This window comes from Papilio xuthus, unplaced genomic scaffold (assembly GCF_000836235.2).
Source record: "Papilio xuthus unplaced genomic scaffold, Pxut_1.1 DF827570.1, whole genome shotgun sequence".
Lineage (NCBI taxonomy): Eukaryota > Metazoa > Arthropoda > Insecta > Lepidoptera > Papilionidae > Papilio > Papilio xuthus.
In genome coordinates this window covers 4,244,775-4,264,148 of record NW_013531079.1, presented here as the reverse complement: position 1 = coordinate 4,264,148, position 19,374 = coordinate 4,244,775, and the positions used below count along the sequence as shown (strand labels likewise).

The 19,374-nt window shown below is 32.5% G+C and overlaps 2 protein-coding genes and 1 non-coding gene across 6 annotated transcripts in view; all 3 read right to left on the bottom strand.

The window, feature by feature from the left end:
* Nucleotides 1-6: 6 nt before the first annotated feature.
* On the bottom strand, nucleotides 7-12,573 carry LOC106118706 (endoplasmic reticulum metallopeptidase 1). 3 transcript variants are annotated; one of them, XM_013313442.1, is made up of 21 exons: nucleotides 12,339-12,573; nucleotides 12,115-12,247; nucleotides 11,737-11,808; nucleotides 11,401-11,445; nucleotides 10,506-10,622; nucleotides 9,825-10,002; nucleotides 9,117-9,278; nucleotides 8,541-8,668; nucleotides 8,240-8,338; nucleotides 7,762-7,906; nucleotides 7,138-7,289; nucleotides 6,793-6,937; nucleotides 5,883-6,003; nucleotides 5,525-5,624; nucleotides 4,778-4,970; nucleotides 3,409-3,590; nucleotides 2,868-3,002; nucleotides 2,032-2,249; nucleotides 1,472-1,587; nucleotides 770-951; nucleotides 8-305 (listed from the first exon to the last, which is right to left on the bottom strand). In XM_013313442.1, the coding sequence occupies exons 2-21, from the start codon at nucleotides 12,172-12,174 to the stop codon at nucleotides 138-140; spliced, it is 2,718 nt and encodes a 905-aa protein (XP_013168896.1). In that variant the 5' UTR covers nucleotides 12,175-12,247; nucleotides 12,339-12,573; the 3' UTR covers nucleotides 8-137. The 3 variants fall into 3 exon arrangements, with proteins under 3 accessions (XP_013168897.1, XP_013168896.1, XP_013168898.1); XM_013313443.1 differs by having other exon boundaries at nucleotides 7-305; nucleotides 2,047-2,249; nucleotides 12,115-12,573; XM_013313444.1 differs by lacking the exon at nucleotides 11,401-11,445 and having other exon boundaries at nucleotides 12,115-12,573.
* Nucleotides 12,574-13,094: 521 nt separating this feature from the next.
* Nucleotides 13,095-13,184, bottom strand: TRNAY-GUA (transfer RNA tyrosine (anticodon GUA)). Its single transcript is given in 2 exon segments — nucleotides 13,095-13,130; nucleotides 13,148-13,184. It is a non-coding gene; the product is annotated as a tRNA-Tyr (tRNA).
* A 1,629-nt stretch (nucleotides 13,185-14,813) lies between these two features.
* The window catches only part of tup (LIM1_Isl and LIM2_Isl domain-containing protein tup), a 42,634-nt gene continuing 38,073 nt past the window's right edge, over nucleotides 14,814-19,374 (bottom strand). Inside the window, exons 6-9 of one of the 2 annotated variants that reach the window (XM_013313405.1) lie at nucleotides 16,326-16,443; nucleotides 15,988-16,153; nucleotides 15,301-15,498; nucleotides 14,814-15,010 (exon numbers count right to left, since the gene is read on the bottom strand). In XM_013313405.1, coding sequence (XP_013168859.1) covers nucleotides 14,903-15,010; nucleotides 15,301-15,498; nucleotides 15,988-16,153; nucleotides 16,326-16,443 — 590 coding nt within the window. In that variant the 3' untranslated portion in view covers nucleotides 14,814-14,902. The remainder of the gene's footprint in view (nucleotides 15,011-15,300; nucleotides 15,499-15,987; nucleotides 16,154-16,325; nucleotides 16,444-19,374) is intronic. The other variant, XM_013313406.1, reaches the window with a different exon arrangement.

Genomic DNA, 19,374 nt, shown 5'->3' with positions numbered 1-19,374 from the left:
GTTTTTATCCTACTAAATATCTAATTCCTTAGTCTAAAACTTTATTACTTTAGTTAACTTTTATTTGTTCGTCTTCTTATTTACTAAAGTCCTTTTTATAAATTAATATATTTTATGGTTATTTTGTATAATAATGTTCAGAACATATAATTAGATCTAACACTCAATGTGGAAGCAATATTAAAATATTTAGGCATAGCATTTATAAATTTTTTGTATTCCTCAGTAAATTCTTCCGGATGATGGATTTTGTGTGCGTGATGAGAGATTTCTACTAAAGGTTCGGTTTGTTGTTGTTTTGTGACCTGAAAAATAAATATTAATTTATGTTTAGTATATTGCTTTTTAAGAAAAACAGCAATTTTTATGAAAACAAATTTTAGGTTTTAATGAAATTATCTTACAGCACCATCTGGTATCAGTTTTTGGTACTTATATTTATTTTTGGAAATTAGTTCATTTTATTTCTAAGAGATGGCGCTGTACTTCATGAGAATGATTAACAAAATTCCTTTAAAGCAATCACCAAAAGTACATAACTAAAAACCTTACTAACCTCAATAATATTATAAATGCGCAAGTTTAGATGTATGGATGTTTGTTTGAAGGTATCTCCAGAACGGCTCAACGGATCTTGATGAAATTTATCACATATGTAGAACATATCGAACATATCAGGGAGCACATATAAGCTAATAATCAATTTTTTCAATACCGCGCAGACGAAGTCGCGGGCGACAGCTACTTTTAAATCAAATACTTTACTTACATTAAATGTCAAAGTAAATTCCATCGGAGCTAATATCTTTGAATAAGTACAAGTGGCTTCTGTAATAACGTAGATATTTCTATTCTGGAACTGATCAGTTACTTCCAAAGGTGATGAGAAGGACCATCTCGTCAGATTAACGCCGTAAAGTGGGAAAAATGTTAACGTATTGTGTTGTGGACCTGGAAAAATGTCATACAAAGAACAGTCGCAAAAATAATGTAATTTAGATAAAGAAAGAGGATATTTCCCCTTTTTGTGCGTCTCCTCTGTAGTGTATGCATAAACGTAGTGTTGTTTGTCTCGAGCGTACACGCCATAAGTACATGGCGGGGAGAGGGGACGTCAGTCGATGTTAGACCTTTGGACCGGTAGCACGTGTCGGTACGTGAACGTGCCAAATATAACGCAATTGCTACACCCTTTTCCAATAAATTCTACTCCCCTTCCTATTCTTTATTTGTCGTATCCGTAAGAATTTGAATTCATATATGATAACTTATAGAGCAAAAGAGCAGGATGATAATAGAACAATCATACTAATATTATAAATGCAAATGTTTAGATGTATGTTTGTTACAAAGTATGTCTAGAACAGCTACATGGGTCTCCCTGAAATTTGACATACATGTAGAACATAGTCTGGAAGATTACATAGGCACGGAGTCGCGGGCTTTAGCTAGTACATGATTAATGTCTCACCAGTCATAACACAGCTAAGAGTACAAGTATTATCGCTACAGGATCTGGTTGCTGTAAGAGAGGGTTCAGGTTCAAATGTCGCCGGTGGATCCGTGTATAGAAACAAAACGTCGCGTCTGTAGAAAAAAAATATTTGTTAGGTAACTTACAAGGAAAGAAAAAGATTTTTAATCGATTTGGAAAACATATAATACATAAAATAATTATGTTTATAATAACTATTGTAAAATAAGCTGATTTAGGGTCTCATTTTAATTTATTTTTAACTAATTTCCTATTGATAATTGAATTTTCATTACAATTTAATTTTTAATAACAGCGCCATCTAGCTTCAAAATATTTGTCAATTTCAACTTTAAGAACGACGCCATCTAGTTGAAAATTTTTAAAACTTTACTTACCTATACTGTCATGTTTTTAATAAAAAAAACAGTAATTATTTAAATTCTACGTAATAAAGTTATTTTCTTCTTTGTTCTTACCTCGTTATGTATTTGAATTAATTTTCCTTCAGTGAAATTATGTATTTATCTGAATATATATAAAACTAGATTACTTACAGATGTTGTGCGAACCTTGGTCTATACAGCGGCATATTGCAGTATACATATCTCTCACAATCTGACGCGATGTCTGTCACATTGTGAACTGATATACCGGCGTGTTGTAACGCTGGCAGTACTGTTGTTAATGTGTACGCGTCTTGTTTAGTTATTAATATTCCTGATTTATAATTAATTGCTGATCCATTTTTATCATATGTTATTGTTTCTGTATGCTGGAATTAAACATGTTTTATTTAAGTTTCCATTGTGAAAAATCTTATGTAGCAACATTTTTACAATTGTATCGAAATTGAATAAGCGAGGAAAAAAAATCTTACTAATATTTTAAATATATTTAGATGGTTTGAAGGTAACTCCTGAACGGCTGAACGGATTTTAATTTAATTTGGCATAGATGTAGAGCATAGTCTGGAATAACACATAAGCTACTTATTATGTTGATTGAATTAAAAAAAATAACCTCACTCTATATAACGTCCACTCTTTATAACGACGGATGACCTACGACGCTCTAATTTTCCTTTCCCACACTTTTGTTAGAAGGACAGGATAGGAAGGGGAAGAGTATTTGACGCATAGGAATCTTACTTATAAATACGAATGTTTAGTTAGATATCTCCATAACGGCAGAACGGATTTTAATTTAATTTGGCATTCATGTAGAACATATAGGCTACTTATTGTTTTTTTAATTCCGCGCGGAAATAGTCGCGTGCAACAGTTAGTTATTTATGTGTCCATCTGTCGGTTAAAGTTAGATTAATAAAATTTAAGTAGTCGCTTGTTTTGCTATATTATTATAGGAAAAAATGGTAAATTAATATACTTACAAACCAATAATGTCTCTGTGTGGCGAGGTCGTCGTATACAGACGTGGGTGTGAACATGAAGACCACACATACACTGGACAGTAACACTATCGGCAGCCACAATCTTCTGCGAGATAATAATAACTCAATACCAGACTGAAATAACAGAAATATAACTTAGAAATAATATTAAAAGCAATAACACGACTAAATCTCTAAGTTTAAATAGCGCCATCTATCGGCTGCATTTAAAATTATCTCCATTTTCTTTAATTCAAGTTTTTGTAAAAAAACGTTTTTTTTTATTCTATATTTTAAAAAGTTTCAACGTCTTCTACAAGACGAGGGAGGAAACAAAAAACAAAAAAAAAACAAGAATTTCGTGTGACGTAATTTACGGATCCCGTCTTAGGAAACGATGGAAAGGGATAGTCTATTTAACAGAGGAGGGAATACATAGGAAAGGGAGATATCTTCTTCTGGAAATTATCTTCTCTTCCATCGTTTAAGTAAAGTTCACATAATAATTTAAAATAAATTAAAAAAAGTATAAGAAACTGACCACAGCAGTGGAGAATAAGACGGCTAATATCAAATTAAGTCCCCCCACGATGTAGTCTGGGTACTTAGTGGGCAAACGGCCAGCAGTGGGTAACATGATAGCGTCCAGACGCAAACTTAATGATATTATGAACATAGTACACGGTACTGATAATATTATTTCCATTATTAAATGTTGCCATGCTGAAATAAAGATATCACCAAAGTAATACATGCCAGTGATTGTCTCGGAAATAAAAAAAAACTAAGCACACACACACTTACACTTATTCACAAACACACGCACATCCACTTGTGTGTATTATCTTATATCTTTAAATGAGTATCATAAAATTTAGTATATAGGGGGTTTCGGGGGCGATAAATCGATCTAGCTAGGAATCATTTTTAGAAAATGTCATTTTATTCGTGTTTTATCGATAATCAACTTAAACATAAACTTAACTTTTTCTATCGGTAAGATCGAAAAATATTATTCATATTTCATCATTTTATTAGTAATTCGTACTTAAATGTAAATTCCAAAAAACACAATTTAAAAAATACCGAGCAAAGCTCGATCATCCAGGTACTTTTTTTTAAACTAAAAAGTATAAATTCATTTTATAATCAATAACTATTATTATGATACATTTTTAGACATTGTTAGTTAAAATCCTTTGGCGCGAATGACGTGCTGTCATTACCAAGTCAAATGTCAGATTGATTAGTGAGGGGACATAAACGTTGACATTTTAGTAAGGCTAGTGTTGAGTCAATACACCGATACTGTTTCGGTTTTTCTTCCTAAAGATACATATTAGTAAAGTTGTCGATTTTTTTTGCAAAAAATATATAAATAAATATAATTATATCATCCTAGAATAGTGTAGCTTCCTAACAGTGAATTTTATAAATCGGTTCAGTAGTTTTTGAGTTTATGTGTTACAAACATACAAAGCAAATATTTTATCTTTATATTAGCAATGATATCTTACTAATATTATAAATACGAATGTACAGATGGATGTTTGTTAGAAGTATCTCCAGAACTTCTTACGGTGAAGGAAAACATTATGATGCTGCACATATCTGAGAAAGTCAAAGATATGTGTGAAGTCAACCCGCACTTAGCCAGTGTTGACTATGACCTATTTACTAACTTAAGTTAGACTGCGAGCCCCTTACTGGGGACTTATAGTGAGCTGATGATGATCTCTAGAACGGCTGAACGGATCTATGATGAAATTTGGCATACATATAGAACATAATCTGGAAGAAAACATAGACTACTATTTTTATTTTGTGTAGAAGAATTCGCGGTTAAAAGCTAGTATTAGAATAACACAAAAATGACCTAGATTTTCAGATTTAATAAAATAAATCCTTACCTTTTAACCTGCAATATTTGACAACAGTCATTGACACCATGGCACCAACTGACATCACAAACAATGGCACACTTATGACATACCGTAGACTTGTCAGTGATGGAAATATTGACAATATTATTAGTAAAACTCCTAATAATAGTCTCGTTGAAGCCATAGCTTGTAATGTATGGAGAGATCTGTTCAGTGCGCACTGAAATATGATATCAAATCTTACTAATATTATAAATGCGAATTTCTAGATGGATGGATGTTTGTTTGAAGGTATCTTCAGAATTTATGACCGGATCTTGATGAAATTTGTCATACATATAGAACATAGTCTGGAAGAACACACTACTAAGTTTTTTTTTCTACGCGGACAGAGTCACGAGTCACGTATTATAATAAAAAAGTTTGTCAAATGAAACATTAAGTATTTCTTCTCAAAAGAATACATATTTTTTTAAAACAAAAAATTTAAATCGTATTTTTATGAAAAATGTAAATTGTTGTAAAAATCCGATTTTTTTTAAAATTTAATGATTTTAACGTAAAATATGTAATGAATTGTCTTATATATAAAATTCTCGTGTCACAATTTTCGTTCCCATACTCCTCGGAAACGGTTTGATCGATTCTCATGAAATGTTGTGAACATATTGAGTAGCTCTGACAATCCGACAACATCTACTTTTAATCCCGCGCGGACGGAGTCGCGGGCGACCGCTAGTTTGTTTATAAAGCTTTGAACAAATTAAATCTTACCTTTCGACTCGTCGCTTCATAATTAATCGAAGCCAAGAAAGAAACTATAAAAAATGGCATCCAATACAAAGGAACGACTAACCAAGGTTTTGAGAGGTACCTAGAAAAAAAATCTAAATTAAAAACAAACACATGTAACCTTTCAAAGGCAAACAAACGAAATTATAAATTTGACAAAATAATAAAAAAAAATGCTTAATTTTTTTTGGCAAAGTTAGATAAGCCTATCTCTTTCGCTCTTGATAAAATCTAATAAGCCTCTCTCTCTCTCGCGTAAGTATGCCGTTCTCTTTAGAAGCAAATATATCTATCTCTCTCACTCTATACAATCAAATATCTCTTTCTCTGTCTAACTCACCTGAGTTGTTTCGTAGTGATGGCCATAATAAGTACTAAGAGAACAGTGGCCAGCAGCCCGCTCGCTGCCGACACCACTCTGCCCAACAAGCTTGATAGTAGGTCCAATACTGAACTAAGCCCTGGTTATAGAAATTCTATAATTCAATTTCAACTTTCTAACATCAAAAACAGATTTTTTTATGTCCTTAAGAGTTAACTTATTGTTATTCGACAAACCGTGGGTTTCTGACTTCAAAATTTCATAAAAGTCTCGCTAAAACTCGAAAACTTAACGGATTTATCTTAACTTGGTCTTGAAATATTCGTGGTGCTTTAGGGAAGGTTTAAAAGGTGAGAAAAATTTCGAATAATTGCCGGAAACTATATTTTTTTTTTATTTAAAGCGACAGCTAATATAATAAAACAGTGAAACATAAGTTTTATATGAGAATTCTAGGAGGAGTTGATAATGTTCTTACCCAACTTACAAAGGAAGTAAATTTTGAATCTAGAGCCTAAAGGAGACAATTTAGAGCCATTTCGATTCAGTTCGTCGTCAGTACAATCACATGAGCATTTTTAGGGTTCCGTACCTCGAAAGGGAAAAAACGGTACCCTTGTAGGATCACTTTGTTGTCCGTCCGTCTGACACTTTTTCTCAAAAACGCGTGAAAGTATCGAGCTGGAATTTACATCAAATGTTCAGGTCTGCGGTCGCTAGGTGCTGTGTAAAAATAAAACTTCTAAGCCAAAGCAATACAACCGTTTATGTCGCAAATTTACGCAAATTTTCAACATTCGCAACGGAATAACCTAAAAGGCATTCTAGTCGACCAGACTACTTTACTTACATCTACAGGTTTGTCCGGAACCCTCGGGACACAAGTCCGACTCGCACTTGACTATTTTTTAATATAATATAAACTTACTGTATCCAACAATCCATAAATAATAAAGTACAGTAATTATTGCACATAATCCAATTAAAATATCCACTATTTGTGCGACAGAAATCGAGTACGTCAGCAGAAAGAGATTCAAGTAGTCGAAATATACCACTTGTGTTGGTGATATCTAGAAAAAAACGTATTGAATATTAAAAAAAAACACTTAAATTTACATAAAATAGTTAAACTGTTTTATTATAAATTATTAGCTTTGATTATAAAAAATAAAATTCATTAAAAAAAAATTTTTTTCGACATTGGTCCTTCAAGTCGGATATTTTTTTTTATTTAAAAAATCGTATAAATACAGAATGCTTGAATATTTACCTTGTTTTCCAAGTCTTCAATGTCAGCTAATTCTTTGACTAAATTCAATAACATATTGCCTGAGTTTTGTATGACACCATCCAATATTAGTTCAGGTCTGTCATTTCTCGTGTGATATACATTGCCCCATTTTACAAACGCTATATCTAAACCTAAAATATATAGGAATTTTTTAAATAGATAACAAAAAAAAACGAATAATACAATAACTGAATAGACAATTAGTAGCCTACGTATTTTTCTAGACTATATTCTACATCTATACTAAAATTCATCGAGATATGTTCAGCCTTTTTCATCATCATCATTATCATCTCACTATACGTCCCCACTGAGGGGCTCGGAGCCTACCCTAAGTTAAGGGTGATTAGGTCATAGTCAACCACGCTGGCCAAGTGCGGGTTGGTTGACTTCACACATATCATTGAGTTACTTCTCAGATATGTGCAGGTTGCATCACGATGTTTTCCTTCACCGTAAGAACATAGGATAAATGTACTTATGTAAATCGAAAATCGAACTTTGCAAATTGACAAAATATTGTCATTTGGTTCAATATACAAATTCACAATGTACCTAGGCAAATTACAAACGGGTGTTCACGATTACAAATCTAATTCTCACCATGTATGTCACCAAAATCCCTCCAAATCCTGAAATCCGTGTCAGATGGTATGAGACCGGTTTTGAACAGAAACTCTCCGAAACATTGCGCGTTCGGTTTTGGTACTACACTTTGATATACCGAAATTAATCTCGGATCTGACACCTTTAATTAAAAAAAATATTATTAGCTGTCGCCCGCGATTCCGTCCGCTAAAAAATAAGTTAATGAGTAGCCTATGTGTTCTTCCAGACTATGCTCTAAATCTATGCCAAATTTTATCAAAATCCGTTAAGCTGTTCCGGAGATACTTATAACTTAAAGCGTAGGTACATATAAAAACTTTTAAGCACAAATCGAAAAGGCAAAAAAAAATTAAAAAAAAAATTGTGCAAAATACTAGTAGTCAGAACCCATTTTTCGTCTTTACATTAAGAAAGAGACAGTTATAGCATCGTATATCGTTGTCCCTGTCACACATAGTACTAAACAACTCACTTGAAAGACAGCAGGTTTGCCATTCATTCCAGCTGCGTCTAAATTGACTACATTTGTGACACCCTGTACCCACGGGTGCTTCAGAAACCCGTGACTACCCTACAATACAAAAAAACGTAAATTTAGTTACATATAAGCAAAAGTTTTAAAGAAAAAAAGAACACAATTAGAAAAAAAAACTTATAGTTTAGTGTAAATTAAAAAAAAATGCAAATCAAAATTACGTTATAACGATTCAAACAGTTCACTTGAGTTTGTATTTTTTTTTTAAATATTTTTTAAGTTACTAAGGTATCTATACCTGTAAAGGATTTTCTTCAGCGCCATTAAAAAGAAATATAATATTATGTTTCAATTTATGTTTCCTTTTGGATAATTTACTAAGACTTTCTAACATTACAGCACAGAACACACCATTGTCCGAAGCACCTTGAAATTAAAAAAAAACTGCTCAGAAATTTAAAAAAAATATAAGTCCGAAAAAAAAAATATAAATACCACTTTAATAACGTTGGCACTATATCTTTCTCTTTCGCTCCACCTAAACTTTGTATCTACCATCTCTTTCATGTAACGAAATTAGTAGACATTCTTTTTTCTTCATAAAATGTTCATTCCATTTTCAAATGCATTTAAATAAAGTCAAATCAGTCAAATTTTTGTATGTGTGTTCCGGAGATATTTTTAGTCCTCTTTTCCTTCCCATCCTTTTCTTAAGGATGGGAAGAGGAAGTGGAAATATTCGCTTTCTGTCCTTCTCCTTCGATTAAAGGGAGACAACGCATCTGCAATTGTAGATGCTTGAGCAGCTATGGCTTCGCTATTTTAACGTATTTATGCCATTAAAACTATTAATATCGTTTTTTTGACAACTTACCAATAGCAAATGGCACAGAGTCATAGTGGCAATTTACCAATAGCGAAGTACCAATAGTTCCATTCTTATAGAATCCACTCTCTCCCTCCAACACGGCTATTATATTTGACAAATTGCGATAAAGGTTCACATGAGGAATCTTAAATTCTAAAAAGTAATCACCTGAAAAAAACATAACCTACTAAAGACAATCTTACTAATATTATAAACTAGCTGTCGCCCGAAAAAGAAAACTTAATTAGTAGCCTATGTGTTCTTCTAGACCAGTCTTTCCCAAAGTGAGCGATAATGCCCCCTTGTGGGCGCTGCAGGTCTCAAGGGGGGCGGTAAGAGACCCAGAAAGAAATATAAATATATAAATGTTTGGATGTTTTGAATGGGTCTCGATGGATTTTGGTATAAATGTAGAACACAGTCTGAAAGAATACATAGGCTACGGATTCGTTGCCTTAATCGTATTAAAAATTATATTGGCTTAGGTAAAAAACTTAAATGAAACCCCGGAATTTAAAATCTCCATATTTGACTATTTAAACTTCCATAACTTTTTTATTCATACACCGATTTTGATGTTATAAACACTAAGTGTTAACTAAAACTTATCAGAACAGATTAGTGAAAACCGTAGCAAAATTAGTTAAGCCGTTTATAAGATTAGCGCACACAAACCCACAGACACTGCGACAAATAGACACTAAATTTACTAACCCGATACAAATTGCCAATCCGTTTTTATTGGTATAGTAGCCTGTTGAACTATGGTGTCGAGCAACAACTTAAGGTCTTTGGTCTTTTCGTAATGATATTCCATGCCTGCCACTCTGGGTTGGTCACCTAAGACCTGGTCAAGGTAGACCTTAGCTGATTCCTCACTGAATATAATATCCTGGAAATATATTATTACACGATTTACTTAAATAACAAATAAAATTTGATTAGTTCTGTAAAAAAAATGTCCGCCAAGATGTACTAAAGGTCCGTTCTTTTGAAAAAAATAATTGTAATCGGTCTAGTACTTTATGAGTTAATTCGTTATATACAAAAATACAAATCTTATCTTTATAATATTAGTATAGATTTGATAAAGTTAACTCGAATAATTTAGCAAACTTTTAAATAACTATGTGGCTGTAGAAGTCCTTTAGATCTATAATAACCTTAATAAGGAAGAAGAAGGAATACTTAGGAAGAAAATCTGACACTATGCCGGTGTACTGGCGCAACACTAGCTTTACTAAAATATTAACGTTTATGTCCCCTCACTAATCAATCTGACATTTGACTTGGTAACGAAAGCGCGCCATTCGCGCAAAAGGATTCCAACTAATAATGTCTAAAATAACGTATTTAAAACTATGATAGGTTCAAGATAAAAAAAAATATACTTACATTATCCTGTACATCCTTTTTAGTGATGACCCTGGGCATATCATCTTCTATAAGCTGTGTCAAGTAACCCAAGATCAAATAGAAGCCTACAACTAGAAGTATTGCAACACTGGGCACCTGGATGTAACATTTACTATATTTAAGTATCAACAAACTTCGACTAGCTTTAAAAAAAACTAAACGTTAACGCGCATTACACTCGTGGCACTGCTTCTCACGATCGTCTAGGTGAGTGAATGAAAAGCAGCAATGTGTAATGGCCTTTATGATGTTAGGTTAGATTTTTTAATTTACGTTTTGAATCAATTCAAGTTTTTTTTTTAAATGAATTGTACATAAATAATATATATTTTAAACTTGTTTATTATTTCCCTTTGTTAATTACTGTCTACTTTTCAAAATAATTGAAACACAAAATTAGTAATTTCATTTGTTTTGCTAATTGTGGTTTTCCGAGATCAAAATATCCGTTTGAAACATATTGTTATCTTTGTTTTGTTGAACATGAAAGAAAGGGATGACAATATGTTTTATACAGAGATTTTGATGTCAGAAACCCACGGTAAATGGGTAAAAACAGATACATATATACAAAAGTTTTCAATGTTTATTAAAACTAATTCTAACAATATTAAAATAGAAATAATAAAAAAAACATAATAAGTAGCCTATGTGTTTTTCCAGACTGTTCTGCATCTGTACCAAATTTTATCAAGATCCATTAAGCCATTCCGGAGTTACCATCAAACATCCATCCATCTAATCTTTAGCATTTATAATATTAGTAAGAACTAAGATAATAGTTAAACCCCATATATTATTTAAGACTACATAGTTTTTTCTCTAGTTAGTTAAAAATTAATAAATTGTTAACCCCATTATTATATAAACTCACAGATTTCATTGATTGTGATCTGTTCTTGATGATTTGATTTAATATCTAGAAATATACAAACATATGTAAAAATTTAGCTTTCGCCCACAACTGTCTGCACAATTAATAAAAATATTCAGTAGCCTATCTGTTCTAGACTATGTCTTACATTTAAGACAAATTGCAGCGAGATCCATGCAGCCATTTCAGAGATACCAACTAACATCCATCCATATATTCTCATATATAATATTAATAACATAGTAAGTTCAAATTAGGGTTGGCTCCGAGCCCCTCGGTGGGGAAGTATAGTGAGCTGATGATGAAGTTTAAATAATAATACAACTTTTGTATTACCTTTTGCCATGGCTTCTCATTCCTCTCTTCATCAATGTCTAAAGGCGACAACTCGGGAAGATCTCTATGAGTCTGGGAAATAATATATACCTTATTTCAGTTCATCAAGAGTAAAAAGCTTTGTTAATATTACTCACAAACGTAACTCTGAGGTAGGCAGAGATTATAGACTTATATTGACTCTTCCACATTTATATGTGTATCACAAGATGCATTTTGGTTTCAAATATGTGTGGAAGATGGCCATTTATTTATTTGCCACCATAAAATATAAAAAAAACACTATTCTTAAAGCATAAAACAATGAACTTATAGTCATTATGGTTGGGCGGTTGGTCTTATTTTAAATTAAGAATAAAAAATATTATTTCTACATACCATAGACTCAGTTATTCTTCTTCTATTTAAGGTATCAATATCAAATTGATCACTATACATTTTTACTTAACTTTTATAACACTTAATTACAATTATTGTCTTATAAAAGAAAATAGAATCTCACATCCAGCATCTAGTAATAAAATGGTTAAGTGAGTCGAAAATCACACGAAATAAAGGAAATAACAATTTACAAAAAGAAAAGACTAATAATTCTTTTCTACCGGCGTATTGTTTGCCAATTATTCGTTATTAGTAACCGTGTTTTGCACTTATTGATAGATTACGTTATCTTCGGAAACTTTATTTACATTCTTACTGTAGTTTACATTTTATATTTATAGATAGTATGGAAGCGAAATCACTTCAAAAGGTATAAATAACTTAGAATAAGACTAATCGCTTTATCAATTGGATAATAACTAGAAAAATGATAAGAAATCGGTAAAAAAAATTACAGAAAAACTGAAAATTGAAACTTTAGTCGTATGTAAAAATGTCAGATTGACATCATCATGAAATAACAGCTGAGACTGACGTTTAAATATAAACATATCGAGTGTTACCAACTACAAAATGTTTACCCTTATAATAAAAAAATATTATAGAATTAAAAATGTATACATACATTGAAAAAAATGTTTAAACTTAAGTTTGCAGTTGCACTTGATGGAACAATTTCTGATTTACCTGATACATCCATCAAATGATTTCTTTCGAGTGCAACAAAATGTGACTAGAGTAGAACACGACTAATTTCTATACTCTTTGGTCCAAAAAGTACTTAATGTTTTCACTATACTCTTCGGTACTAACGAATTTGTAAAGTTTTAAACGAATATAAAATTGCCTTTTTATTGAACACATTTTTAGTTTATTAAGAACCTACAATTCCAAACTTGTAATTAGTTCTATAGTAATTATCAATACGAGCCAGAAGATTTTAGAATATTTTCCAAGAAATAATAAACAAAAAATCTTCCTTCGAGCCGGATTTGAACCAGCGACCTATGGATATCAATTTTTGTTACAGCTACAGTCCACCGCTCTACCAACTGAGCTATCGAAGGGATATCAGTTGCAGTCAAATAATGAGATAAAAAAAATAATCTTCAAGAAATAAAAATACTTTTCAATGATAAATCGATACAGCCGTCGAGTTAAAAGTTGTTTGCTTTTTTAAATTAAAAAAATTAAATGTTCTAAAAATATCATTGGCCAGTAATGTTATTGCTTTTGGCTGATTCAATGTGATATGAAGAATTAGAAAGAAGGTTGAAATAAAAAAGGTTTTAAGTACTCAATTTTTTATTAATATAATGCTCACAATCTAAATATAGTGTATAGATTTAGCTACCAAATAAATTAGACATCTGGTTACTATGAAATATAACACGACACCCATTTTTAACAAAAAATATAGATAAAAAGGTCACGTAGAGACATGATGTTATGTGTTTAAATGTAATAAGACACAAATTATGTGAAAAAAATAATATGTAGTGTTAAAAAGCACACTCTTTTTCTTTTTTTTAATTTCGCAACTTTAGTCGTAGACTTTATTATATTCTTATCAGCTTCTATTCGTGTAAAATAGCAATTTTTTTTTACAAGATACAAGATTGTGCTGAAAGCCTTTTGGGTAGCTAAAAATAATTCGATATTAAAAATTAAATTAATATAATTGAAACAATACAAATAATACACTTAATAAAAATGACTGGCTGCTTGTTACATAATGCACATAATTTACTAATTAAAATTGTAATTATATTTATAATTAAGCCTACATAATTTTAAACTCTTATATATTTATAAAATTTATACAATATTATTTACAAGAAATGTACATAGAAAACCAGATCTTAGTGATTATTAAAGGATAAAACAAATTAATTACATACAACTAATGGTAAACATCACAAAAAATAGCTATTAAATTATTCAAATTTTCGTGAGAGATTATAATAAACTGATATAAAAACGGCTAAACAATCACGTATATACGTCCGGTGGCGGCACCGACTAATTTCCAGCCCATCGGGGGCCCTTCATCAGGATGAGTGGTACTGGTATTATTTCGCGAATGGACGCGTCGATGAAGGGCCCGCGATGGGCTCGATACTAGTCGCTGCCGCCACCGGACGAATATACGTGATTGTTTAGCCGTTTTTATATAAGTTTAAAAAATAGCTAATAAATTGTTAAAAGTCGCGTCCTTATTAACAATTTGTGCAATTTACAAATTCAACAATGGATTAAAAAGTTTTATTTCTTTTAGTGAATTTAACATCTATCGTTTCAGTCGAATTCAATAAAGTAAATAAAACTTTTAAAATATTATATGTGTACATTTTGCAACAATAAAAATATTAATGACAAGAGGATGTCGGGAATATAGGTCAATATGTTATCTATAATTGCCGACATTGTCGTAAACTCTTACCCATACAAACTTGGCAAGATGATTCTTAATTCTATTTTGTTTGCACTATCCCACCGCCTCTCTATATGAATGTTCCAACTTGAATCAACACAAATATAAACAAAACACTGACCATTTTAAAAACATAATCTTTACATTATTTCCTTTTTTATTTTAGAACCCAAAATGTGATTTAAAATTGGAGCCAACATTTGAGAAATTAAGTTTATTATGATCACATCACTCAGTGTTTTTATGTTGGTATTTCGCGCTATATTACAACTTGACATTGACAGTTCGTTGCGCTTTCGTTCGGAATCATCATCCGTCCCTCTCGTATGGAGGTGATTATGTAAGACGGCACTAGGGCGAGGGTGGGAGACTGTCGTCGCTCTCCAGGTACGTTACGTAGTTATCCTCTCCTCCCTGAGGGCGAGGGGGAGGCAGCGACGGTACATCGTAGCCATGCATCTGGAAAAAAGAAGGAATGTCAAATTAATTCCCACTAAACTAATATGTCTATGGTTCTCTCTTTATCCACAATTTTCGTCACTCACCATAAGCTTAGACTAATTATGATTTCATGTGGTAACACTATCCAAAAAAATTCTATCCCTTTTTGATACTACTATTCACATCTAACTCAAGCAATGGATAATTTAAGTCAAGGACTCCAATGGGTTTTGTACTGTCGTATTTTATGAGGTCCTGTCGATCTAACAGTTGCTGCTTCCGGCTTTACCAGCATGTACATTAGTTACCTGACTGACGAGATGTTGGAAGGCGGCACTGTGGTGCGGCGCGCGGTCCAGGTCGGCGTGCAGCGCGAAGTCAGAAAGCGCCTTCCAGGGCGGCTGGTAGGCGGTCACTTCGAGCGGCAACGGGCCCGCCTCGTGGCGCACCGGCGAGCCTGCCACTAATGGTACTCCCAGTGACATGTATCCCAACCTACGGCCTTCCTGTTCGGAACACAACAATTGTTTAAATTTGATGCACAAAAAGGTCATATATTCAAAAATATACAGATAAAGACGTATTTTAACACGTGTATATAAACAACTTTGGATATAAGATTTGTTAAATCAACATGTTTTAGGTCAAGGAAACTAGTACACTCGTATAACGAGTTATTTCAAAACATCCTGTGTAGCGCAGTATGGCTGTAGCAATTAAATTATTATATTAATCTACTGTAATTTAAAGTTGCAAAGCAAATTATTAAATGTCGTATTCGGTAAAATGCCTAACAAATAAAATCCATAAATATTAATTAGGTTATCTTTTATCAATTAACTTGGCAACACTGACATGCATAGACAACATAACCGTTACAAAGCGTTCTAAATTCTAATCCATTCTAACCTACCAATTTCAAAATGGTTCATCAACCTACTCTGGTTTGTGTGTTTGTTGATAATTAAAAAAAGATATACCAAAGGATAAATTACCACCTTCTCCTGTTGCATTTGCATTTTAAGCTGCAACGTTTTCTTCTTATCCTTGCAGCGTTTGTTTTGGAACCAGACCCTAATGACGCGCGGGCTGAGGCCCGTCATCTCGACCAGCTGCTCCTTCATCAGCGCGTCTGGTCGTGGATTAGCAGCGTAGCATGTCCTGATAAACATATGTTTATTAACACGCTTATAATGTTTTGCTATGATGATAAAAGCGTATTGCGTTTGGTGAGGTTTTATTAAACGATTCCATTTAACTTTTTTTTGTACTGGAAAAAACCGTATAATGTTTAAAAATAAATATCACGTGTTGCCAGCTATGCCGTACTTACCTGAGCGTATGCAACTGCTTTTCATTTAGTACAGTCCGGACTCTGGTGGGCTTTCCGTCGGCCGCGTTTGAGGTGCGGGCGCGTCCGCTCTTGTGCGAGCCTGACTCGCTGCCGGAGTCTAAAAAAACATAGTTAATTACAGTCAAACATCTGAAGCTAAGTACAGTAAGAAGATTTACGAATTGTTGGAGGAAGGGACGCATAAGAAAGGAAAATATTATCTTTCTGTGCGTCCCTTCTCCCGTCAATTAAAGGTAGGCAACGCATCTGCAATTTGACGTAACAAGAACTTCGTATTATTCTCCTAAATATTACCTAATTTCAATTTCATTTATTAAAGTGTAATAATTTCTTTGTATATTTAATCAAAGCTGTTTATAATAGACTCTGACTGACCCTAACAGAAGGGTCAGTGGATGATTAGGGATCAAGGGCCCGCGCATAATACCATTGATCCACACTTCACACCTTTGTTAATCTTCGGACGTTGGCTTATGGCAACCCTTTTGTTAATTTTGTAATGGCGGACACTGGCAACATTCGTAACTGTCAGTAATTTAATGAATAAAAAGAATTCGAAAATTAAAAATCAGTCGTGAAATTTGTTTCATATTAAATTAGCAACCATAAACATTAAATTAATTTTTACGGTCTAAACCAATATTTGGATTATTGAAATCGATCGTAAGTTCTCATTCTTTTACAATTTTTTTCTCCTTTATTTTATATGGCATTTCCTATTTTTCTTCTTCTAAACATCTAGTTTTCTCCGCTTTATTAATAAAAAAAATGAATTCTAGAAGTGCGACTAAGTTTAAAAATATTTTTTGTTATTTAGGCGAATAACAATTTTATTTCTATTATAAGATATATGTAGTTTTACCCTTGTTCTTTACTTTTAATTATCTTTTTATGAATTATTAAGATAAGTAATAAAAATGACTAATAAAAAAGTCTTTATCTTGTATCACAGACAATCTTATTTTAATTGTTCTATCGATTTGTATTGTCAACATTTTAGATTTGACAGATAAGTGGAAACATAGAAAAACTATTTTTTTATAATTTTATTGCGACTTTCTTCAAGTTCAAGGACATTAAACTAACGAATATAAATATTTACTCTATGCTCTAATATATTAATAGGTTAAGTAATCAAGAGTTTTGACTGCCTTAATGTAAATTGTTTACTTAATTAACGCTTTCAATCGAAACAAAGTATAATGAATTTAACACTAATTAAAAAAGGGAGTCAAAAGACCCTTAGATTTCTATTCATAGGTAACATTTTATCATAGTGTCAGGTCATTACATTATATTTTTTTTTCATCACCATCAATGAGATTAATTAGATAAAAAACGACCGTCCACTTGAGTTTTCGCGGCCAATTTAAAGCGGCGTACCCTTTGTCGGCATATTTCAAAGGCCCATAGATAACGTACGGTGAGCGACGCAAGTTATATAGTTCTAACGCACTGATTTAATTTTGATTATTGTATCAACTTAAGGCGATAGCAATAAATTTTCTATAATTCAATATCTTTAAATATAATATATTCTATCTACATCTATAAATATAATCTAATTAAGTCTAAAATATATCTTAAAGTATAAGTAATTTTTTTTATATCAAAAGGTGGCAAACGATCGAGCGGTCACCTGAAATCGCTGAAATAGCGAAGTGACCGTTGCCCATAGACATACGCAATTATATTATATACGTTACCTACGAAAGAAAATATTTTTCCATTTCCATTCCATTTCTCTTTCGGAAAAACCAGTTCCACTTCCCATCCTTTCCTTATAAGTAAAAGGGTGGGAAGGGAAAGAGGACTAAATTAGGCCTCCGGTACGCACACTCATCAGACGAAACGCGGAATTGCTTCCACTTCACGCCTGTCTTCTGTGTGGTCGTGGTATTTCGCCGGGCGAGCCGGAACAATTCGTGCAGTCTTCGGTTATGACAGATAAAAAAATCGCCATCGTGGGCATGTTTGAACCTCTATATTGCGTAAGTCGTCGAGTTTCGATTATTTACGTAGGTCTGTGTACGATGAGTCTAAGACTCTTTTTCGTACTGTCCATTTTGAGCAAAAAGTTTTTATATCATTTTAAGAGAATAAATAGAAACTTTTTAGACATCTAACTGTATTTGGTTGGGTATACCTACAATCAGTGTTAAATTGGGAACCGATGTGTACAAACACTTGAAGTTTGACTTCGATAAGATAGTAACACTAATTATGTATGTAACATGATAACATATTCATAGTTTTTTTGGATATAATGATATATTTCCACGAGACGATGAGATTCGTAGAACCAAGCAAACACTTTACTAACTTTTTAATATAAAAAAGGTATATGCCGTGGTGATTTTTTTTATAGAAGGGGGCAAACGAGCGACAGATCGTATAAAATTATTTGATGCGACGCCCATAGATGCAAAGCAAGAGGAACCACAGATGCGTTGATTTAAGAGAGGTGAACACTCTTTTCTTGAAAATCCCTAAGTCGTAACTATTTGGAAATACCACTGAAGACAGAGTATTCCACAACGCGGACTGTGCGAGGTACAAAGTAACGTGAAAACCTCGTCGTTGTGGAATGACAGTCATCAAGATGGTAACGATGAAAAAACGCTCTGTGACTCGTGAAGATGGAACTCAATGACAGGTTCCAAACAGATAGTCTTATTGCAGTATTTCAAGGATTAAAACTTAATGACAACAAAATACAATAATAAAATTGGAAATACACAAATGTTCGCATCAATTGCCGCGTAATTTGAGTGATAAATAAGATCTTGGTAAGCTACAAAAACCTATAACAAGTATTTTCATAGCAGAAATCCATTATCAGACTATTTTTAAATTTTAATGGATTAAGTAACCTGCTGTTACATTTCTTCTTGATATTGTGAACCTATTTCTCTCCAGTAAACCAGTCACATCTTTTATAGACCTCATGAGTTTACCTAGACTATTAAGAATCACTGTTTTTGTACTTTGTTAAATATTTACGATTAGGAAGAAAATCCGACACAGT